The sequence below is a fragment of the Mustela nigripes genome, chromosome 12 (assembly GCF_022355385.1).
Source record: "Mustela nigripes isolate SB6536 chromosome 12, MUSNIG.SB6536, whole genome shotgun sequence".
NCBI lineage: Eukaryota > Metazoa > Chordata > Mammalia > Carnivora > Mustelidae > Mustela > Mustela nigripes.
Window position 1 is genome coordinate 146,455,450 of NC_081568.1, and position 8,865 is coordinate 146,464,314.

General features: G+C 45.0%; 1 protein-coding gene across 1 annotated transcript in view; it reads right to left on the reverse strand.

Annotated features, from left to right (window-relative positions):
* Nucleotides 1–6,121: 6,121 nt before the first annotated feature.
* LOC132027620 (zinc finger protein 354A-like) overlaps nt 6,122–8,865 on the reverse strand; it is a 19,853-nt gene continuing 17,109 nt past the window's right edge. Inside the window, exons 6-7 of the mRNA XM_059416397.1 lie at nt 6,856–6,976; nt 6,122–6,188 (exon numbers count right to left, since the gene is read on the reverse strand). Coding sequence (XP_059272380.1) covers nt 6,122–6,188; nt 6,856–6,976 — 188 coding nt within the window. The remainder of the gene's footprint in view (nt 6,189–6,855; nt 6,977–8,865) is intronic.

An 8,865-nucleotide genomic window follows, 5' to 3' on the forward strand; every position in this document is an offset into this window, starting at 1 on the left:
GGTGGGGCCAGGGGACCCAGGAGAGACAACAAGATGGCATCCATCCTCCATCTTGCCACCTTCACCCTGGGACTTCCCCCCAGACTTTCTGCCACAAGCGGTTACCACATAGAAGGACCACCCAAGGACACATGATCTGCGCGAAAACAGAAACTGAACCATACCTAACCCCACCCTCACCCTATAAAAACCTGCTTGTATCTACCCTGGGCGCGACTTCCCCAGCCTTGCTCCCTTGTGAGCCTGGGAGCCTTGCCTGAGGGCACAGCCATTAAAGCTTGCCTCAAGCCTACTTGCCTGGCTCCTCTCTTCCACTTTCTTACCGCTGACTCAAACCCGACACTTAGGTCATAAAATAATCGATGTACCTTTCAACATTTTGGCAAACTTACTAGATTCATTACATTTCTTCCGTTGTGAATGTAAGGGCCTGCTTAGCCAGAGGGAGTCATTTTGTGGTTATGCAGTGAACTTAGATTGACCCTGCCCCGCACAGAGGAACTTACTTGCAAAACCTAGATACAAGGGCAGGTCGGGCTGGGTGAAGACATCCAATCAGTGGGGTGCGCACGTATCTACTAGGGTAAATTGAAATTCAATTGGCCACCCGTGTGTAACCTAGCATGACTGTGCAGTTTTCTCTGTGTGTTGCAGACCTAGCATGACTGTGCAGTTTTCTCTGTGTATTGCAATCTCATTGGCCACCTGTGTATAGCCAGACTCAACTACCTCTATAAAAGTTAGTCTGTGAGGCTGGGAGGGGTCGCCTCTTTGTAAGAGACAGCCCTGACCGGTCGGATTGATTCTCAATGCGTGGCGCGAAATAAAGCTTTGATGACCTTCACTTTGTATCAGTCTCACTCCTTTGATTACAGACCCTAACACTGGGGGCTCGTCCATGATCAAATGACAAGAACTGAGCCAGCATCAGAGTTTCTGGGAAAAGCTTCCAGAGGAAAGATCATGGGATCCTGTCTGTCTGTATGGTTGTGGAGCTCCAGGGTATGGCCCACCAGGGAGAAGCTGAACACAGCCATGCTCCCCAGGGCTGGAGTGGATGCAGGGACACCCCTTCCCTCCACTGGTAAATTATCAGGGGGTTCAAGTCCCCCTAGAAAGCCCCACCGGTGGCAGGACCACTGGGCCTGCAGTTGTCTTTGCCTTGTCTTTTTGTTGTCTGTTGTGTTGTTTGCTGTGTTTGATGAAATGGGGCAAGCAGGGGCGCCTGGGTGGCTCAGTGGTTTGGGCCTCTGCCTTCGGCTCGGGTGTGATCTCGGGGTCCTGGGATCGAGCCCCGCATTGGGCTCTCTGCTCGGCAGGGAGCCTGCTTCCCCCTCTCTCTGCCTGCCTTCTGCCTACTTGTGATCTTTCTCTGTCTATCAAATAAATAAATAAACAAAAATCTTAAAAAAAAAAAAAGAAATGGGGCAAGCAGAGAGTGAGGGGACTCTGACTTTAATGGCTATAACTGGAGTCAACTGTGGTTAGTCTAACTTGAGACAGAGACTTTAAGGAATATTCCCAAGCATATGCCAAAACTCCCTTTGTTTCAGGGAAGTTCCTGTTTTCTCTGGCCTGATGTGGACTGCCTAGCCCCTCCCCCTTCCTGGCAAGAAAGCATGGTGTCTGAAGTGGAGTGGGCCCAGGTGGAATGTGAAATCTGTTAATAAAGAGATGACTAAACTGATAGTTAATTGTCTGTCTCAGGATTTTAATGGGTAATTGTTAAAGTAGCTCTCAAAGTCTTTGGTAACCTGAAACTGAAGGGTTGCTTGAATGACAAATGGAATTAAATTTGTTGGACATCTAGGTCTTAACCAAATGGGATAAAATGCTAGAGTGTTGGTTGCTGGAACTGGGTTTATGCTTTTGAAATCTGTAGGTGAACATGTTTTGTGCTTAACTGATTCATAAATTTGCCTTCTAAGAATTCTCTTGTAAAATGACATCCGCCTTAAAGGGAATTCATATAGGGAGACTTTCAGGACAAATACATATCTTTGATATGTTAAAATCCTGGAACAGAAATGGGTAAGAATTTCCAGAAGTAAAAGCTGCATTCGGACTAAGCCAGAATTAGTAACATGGGACTAGATGAACTGAAAGATTGTAATGTTGTATCTCTTGATGTTTTGTTTTATTTAACCATTACTGGTTCTTTAATGTTTGCTTTTCCAGACTAGGGAAACTTTTTCTTAAGTTATCTGTAATTTACAGAGATGTAAAAGTAGTCATTTGTAAACAAATCAAGGTATTCAACTCTTTCTCTCTCTCTGAACCCTCTGAAACCAAAAGGTCTCAGCAAGTATTCTTTCTTCCATGGTAATCAGTCATTTGCACAAGTTCAATAAGAATCTGTTCTCCTTGTAACAGGACACTGGTTATTTTACCAACGCTTTGACTGGAATGTCACATTTGAAAAGACTCAGATATGACTAGACAGCTTAAAAGAACTAAGGTTGACTTTATAAAACCTGGAACTATAAAGCCCTTTGGAACTGTTGGCCTGATACCTTGCTTACAGAGTTCCCAGCAGCCTCACCAGGTGAGTAAAGGATGTCACTTCCTGGCAGGTGCAGGAATCTCAGGATACTTTGGGGACCTCAGGAAGAGGAATTTGCCCAAATGGAAAGGTATTGCAGGCATGTATGATGGCAAATATGTGGCTTGGCTGCTGGCCTGGAGAGACTACTATAAGTTCAACGTAGAGATTCCTTATAAGAAGTTCCAGCAAAGCAGATTCTAAAAGCTTATATCATCATTAACTGCTCTTGCTGAGCTTATGTAAAAATTAGGCCAACTTTGTTAAAAATGGACTTGTTTTTCAAATAAATTAGCCCTGATTTGGCTAGCTCTAGAAATGAAGGTTATTTTAGAGAGAAGAATTATGGTTTTTTTTTTTTTTTTTTTTTGTCAAAAGATTTTTTTTATTTTTTTATTTGACAGAGAGAGATGACAAGTAGATGGAGAGAGAGGCAGGCAGAGAGAGAGAGACGGAAGCAGGCTCCTTGCTGAGCAGAGAGCCCGATATGGGACTTGATCCCAGGACCCTGAGATCGTGACCTGAGCCGAAGGCAGCGGCTTAAACCACTGAGCCACCCAGGCGCCCTAATAACATACCTTTATGGATGTTAAATTCTAGATTTGATTGTCTTTAAATGTTTGTTTACTTAAGCTAGACAACTTGAGGTAAACTTCAGGGAAGTTGCATGATAGCTTGTTTAGACGATCTTGTTTTTGCCAGTCAGTAAACCCCAGATATAGGGAGGAAACTGAAGGAAACTGAAGGATTTGAATGGAAGAATCTGACTGAGTTATTGGGAATAGCAGAAAAGTTGTTTAACAACAGGGAAGCACAGGAGGAAGGTTTCGGCATTACATGAGGCAGGGAGGGGATGGTTAGTGGAACGAAGTCTAAGCACAGAGAAGGCAGGTTGGAAGACTTAGATTCAGATCAGTGTGCTTACTGTAAGGAAAAAGGACATTGGGCCAGGGAATCCCCAAAAGGAAGACAACAATGCTGGCCACCAGAGACTGAAGGGGCCATGGTTCGGAGCCTCTCCCCGAACCTCGGGTAAAAATTGAAGTGGAGGGGAAATAAATTGATTTTTTTGGTGGACACGGGAGCCCAATTTTCATCATTACTTAAACCTATGGGAAAACTATCTGGAGAGGAAGTCTGGGTACAAGGAGCAAATGGCACAGAGAGACATAAATGGACAACAGAAAGGACTTAAATTTGGCCTCAGGAGTAGTTAAACACCAATTTTTGTCCTCCCTAATGCCCCATATAACTTGATGGGAAGAGATCTCCTCCACAAGTTGCGAGCTGGCATTCAGTTCTTGGAAGGAGACATGACTGTAACCTTGGGACAACCCACTGTGCAGGTGCTTATGCCAGCAGTAGATGAATACTTCCTTTACAAGCCAGTCTCAAAACCAGAGGAGACAAAGGGTGGGCACCTTCTTCAAACGCTACAGGTCGAGTTTCCTGAAGTCTGGGCAGAAGGGAAGCCCTCTGGCTTGGCCAATGGAAAGCCTCCAGTGGTGGTACAATTAAAAGCGATGGTCACAGCTGTTCATGTCCCACAGTACTCCCTCCCTCGGGAAGCAAAGGAAGGTATCAGAAAACACATTAACCACCTCCAAGGATATGGGATCCTAGTTCCTTGCAAATCTTCATGGAACACACCTTTGCTGCCCGTCAAAAAGGCTGAGACTGAGGAGGACGAACCCATTCAGGACTTGCGGAAAGTTAATAAACGGGTTGAAGATATCCACCCAATGGTGTCTAACCCTTATATCCTACTCTCCATCCTGGGCCCCCAAAGAACTGTGTATGCCATCTTAGATCTCAAGGATGGATTTTTCTGCATATCTTCAGCATGGGAATCTCAGCCCCTTTTTGCTTTGGAGTGGTCGGACTCACAGGAAGGATTCCAAGGCCAGCTCACCTGGACAAGACTTCCCCAAGGATTCAAGAATTCACCCACTATCTTCAACAAGGCCCTACACGAGGATTTGCGTGAGTACAGAACCTCCAATCTAGGAGTCACTCTATTACAGTATGTTGATGACTTGCTGATAGCTGCTGAGGACTGTGAGTCATGCTTGTGGGGGACAAGAGCTTTCTTACAGACTGCAGGAAAAAGGGTATCAGGTGTCAGCAAAGAAAGCACAGCTCTGTCAGAGCCATGCCACTTATCTAGGCTTTGATCTCCATGAGGGAGTACATTCATCGTCTGAATCCAGGAAACAGGTGATCACCCGATACTCCCCACCCCACCATGTCCCAACAAGTGAGGGAGTATCTTGGGATGGTGGACTACTGTAGGCTGTGGATATGGCTGTTTGCAGAGATTGCCCGACTTCTCTACGAACTGGCAAAAGGGGGGCTCACTATGATAGAGTGGACAGCTGAGGCAGAAGGAGCATTTTGGGAATTACAAACAGCCTTACTGAGTGCCCCAGAATTGGCCATCCCAGAAGCCCTTCCACTTGTATGTGGATGAAAAAGCAGGGGTCGCCAAAGGAGTTTTGACTCAGACTCTGGGGCCCTGGAAAAGGCCAGTAGCCTATCTTAACAAGAAACTAGATCCAGTAGTGGCTGGGTTCCCCCCTTCCTCTGCATAATTGCTGCCACGGCCCTCCTGGTCAAGGATGCAAGTGAATTGACTTTGGGTCAAAATCTCATCTTGACCACCACCCACGCTATCAAGGGCCTTCTTCGGACTCCACCAGACCGGTGGATGATGAATGCCCGAGTGACGGGATATCAGGTCCTCCTCCTCAACGAACCAAGAGTGACCTTCTGGCCCCCGGCAGTACTAAATCCAGCCACGCTGCTGCCAGAGGAGCTGGCTGACCACCCACATGACTGTGAGGTCCTAACCCAAGTCACAGGAGTAAGGCTGGACCTCAGAGACATTCCCTTACCAGATGCAGAGATGACTCTCTTCACAGACGGGAGTAGCTACATAGTCGATGGAAAGAGGTATGCAGGGGCTGCGGTGGTTTCCCCTGAGCAGGAACTCTGGACGGCAGCCCTGCCACATGGAACATTGGTGCAAAAAGAGGAACTGATTGCACTCACCAAGGAACTGAAAGGTAAAATCGCCAACATCTATACAGACAGCAGGTACGCCTTTACTACTCTCCATATACATGGGGCTATTTATAAAGAAAGGGGCCTATTAACAGCAGAAGGAAAAGGAGTTAAAAACAAGAGCAGAAATATTGGCTCTCCTCCAGGCTTTTTGGGACCCAAAAGAGATGGCTGTTGTGCATTGCCTGGGACACCAAAAGGGGACTGAGCTGATTTCAAAAGGAAACCAGTTAGCAGATCAAGCTGCAAAGCAAGCAGCCCAAGAAACTGCAAGAGCTGGTTACACTCCCAGCTCCAGCCCTACCAGAAAAACCGAACTATTCAGAAGAAGATTTAAAGTATTTACAAAAATGGGCTAAATTAGACTATGTAGGGGATTGGGCTAAGACTAAAGCAGGAAAGTTAATTCTTCCTCAAAGACTAGGTAAGAAGTTAGTAGACCAGATACATCAGGGTACTCATTTGGGGACACGCAAACTCAAGGAGATTATAGGCAAGCAGTTCCAGGTTTCTAAATTAGGGCGTATGGTTCAGGATATAGTTGATACATTTGCTCAATGCCAGGCAGTTAATGCGGGAGGAACTAGAATGGGAAAAGGGAAAAGAGAAAGAGGTAAGGAACCAGGATTTATTGGGAAATAGATTTTACAGAGATGAAACCCAGAAAATATGGGCACAAGTATACATTAGTTTTTGTAGATACCTTTTCAGGCTGGGTAGAGGCTTTTTCCACCAAGCATGAGATGGCAGGACTGGTAGCCAAAAAGCTATTAGAAGAAATAATTCCTAGGTTTGGGTTGCCTCTTGTGATCAGGTCAGATTAACGGCCCTGCATTTGTGAGCTGTCTCACAGGCATTGGCCAAGGCTGTGGGCACTAATTGGAAACTACATTGTGCCTACCAGCCCCCGAGTTCCGGGCAAGTAGAGAGAATGAACTGGACTCTTAAAGAGACCTTGACAAAGCGAATTCTGGAGACTGGCGGTGGATGGGTGGATCTCCTTCCTTTCGCCCTCCTCAGGTTGCGATGTACACCCTACTTAAACAAGGTGACCCCATTTGAAATAATGTTCAGGAGAACTCCCCCTGCCCCGGCTCTGCCTCGGCTCCAAGAGGTTGTCCTAGCAGAAATGACTAAGTCTGTACTCCAGTCACTGCAGGCCTTACAGTCTGTCTTAAAGAGCCCATACAGGGATCTGAACTGCCCACACTGAGACAGAGACAGAGATGGAGGTGGAGTCACATCCTTACCAACCCAGGGACTTGGTTTGGATACGCCGCCACCAAGTGGGAAACTTGGAGCCTCGCTGGAAAGGACTGTTGACGTCATCCTGACCACCCCCACAGCAGTAAAAGTAGAAGGCATCAGGGCCTGGGTTCACGCGGGTCATGTCAAAAGAGCCGAGAACGAGGATGCTCCCCAGAGATGGAAGCTGCAGCCGACGGACCCCACGGACCATGGACTAAAGCTAAGACTCAAAAGACTATGAGTTCATTGTTGCTCCTATTGTTACCTGTTTGTGCAAGAGCTTCTGAGTCACCTCATAAAGCAAAAAAAGAGTGTAAGTGGGAAATTAGACTAACGGAATTAGGAAAAATGGAAAAGGTTATACAAAGTGGTGAATGTCTAACTCATCAGCCGACTGTGCAGGAGAACATAGAACTAGCTGAAAACTCAAGGATTTGACTAACCCCCAAAGAAAAGGGGGGAATGTAAGGGCCTGCTTAGCCAGAGGGAGTCATTTTGTGGTTATGCAGTGAACTTAAATTGACGCTGCCCTGCACAGAGGAACTTACTTGCAAAACCTAGATACAAGGGCAGGTCAGGCTAGGTGAAGACATCCAATCAGTGGGGTGCACATGTATCTACTAGGGTAAATTGAAATTCAATTGGCCACCGTGTGTAACCTAGCATGACTGTGCAGTTTTCTGTGTGTTGCAGACCTAGCATGACTATGCAGTTTTCTCTGTGTATTGCAATCTCATTGGCCACCTGTGTATAGCCAGACTCAACTACCTCTATAAAAGTTAGTCTGTGAGGCTGGGAGGGGTCGCCTCTTTATAAGAGACAGCCCCAACAGGTAGGTTTGATTCTCAATGCATGGTGCGAAATAAAGCTTTGCTTGACCTTCATTTTGTATCAGTCTCACTTCTTTGATTACAGACCCTAACAGTGAATTTATAAATATTTAATTGCTTTAAACTTGAAATAATTGCCTATTTTTCCATTTAATGTACCTAGGACGACAGCTCATGGTATAACTTTTTCATAAATGACCTCATGGCCAAATAAAGAAATTTCGAGAACAGCACTAACAACTGGTTAGAAAATTACCAATCGACAGCAATTACTAGAAGAACACAGGATGAAGAGAACAGACTTTTATTTCTATTTTTAAATGAGATCCATGCACAGAGTTGACATCAGGTCAGGAAAAGGACAAACCCCAGAAATGGAGAGGTAGTTTGCAGCTCTTTTTTAAAAAAATCTTTTATTTGGTCCTTTTTTCTGAAAGTGTATAATTCAATCACATCTTTTATATGCTATTAAATGTTTGTTGTAAAAAAAAGTATTACCAACTTAGAAGTTTTTTTTTAATGAGAAATCCAGTGTACACCTCCCCTCATCCAGATGTTTATGACAACCACATATGGTATCTCATGTACACTGCCATAGAAAGAGAATTATTTTACAAATGCCCAAAGTCCATGTCTCCAGTTGCGAATTTTTCATTTTGGGTTATTTTCAAGAGTGCCTGGCAGGGATGAACATTTTCTACTTTCCTCGTTACCTATTATGTAGTCAAGGCTTATCCTTGGAATCTGGTATCTGGTGAGGCCTACATTATGGAAAGGTTTTTCCTATCCATTACTTTTGTGATATCACTCTTGTGTATTTTGATGAGCTTTGGTTTAAGGCTTTCACACATGCATATCTACTTCCTAGGGGTTCTCTTCGATATGAATTTTATAATGATTAGTAAGAGATGACCTGTGGTTGAAAAGTTTCCCACAGGTAGTACATTCATAGGGTTTCTCTCCAGTATGAATTCTCTGATGGGCGATACGTGATGAGCTCTGTCTGAAAGTTTTCCCACACGTGTTACATTTAAAGGGCTTCTCTCCAGTATGAATTCTCCGATGCTGAATAAGAGCAGAACTTTGGCCGAAAGAGATCCCACATTCCTCACATCGGTATGGTTTCTCTCCTGTGTGGATTCTCTGATGGTTGCTAAGGGATGAGTTACACCTGAATGTTTT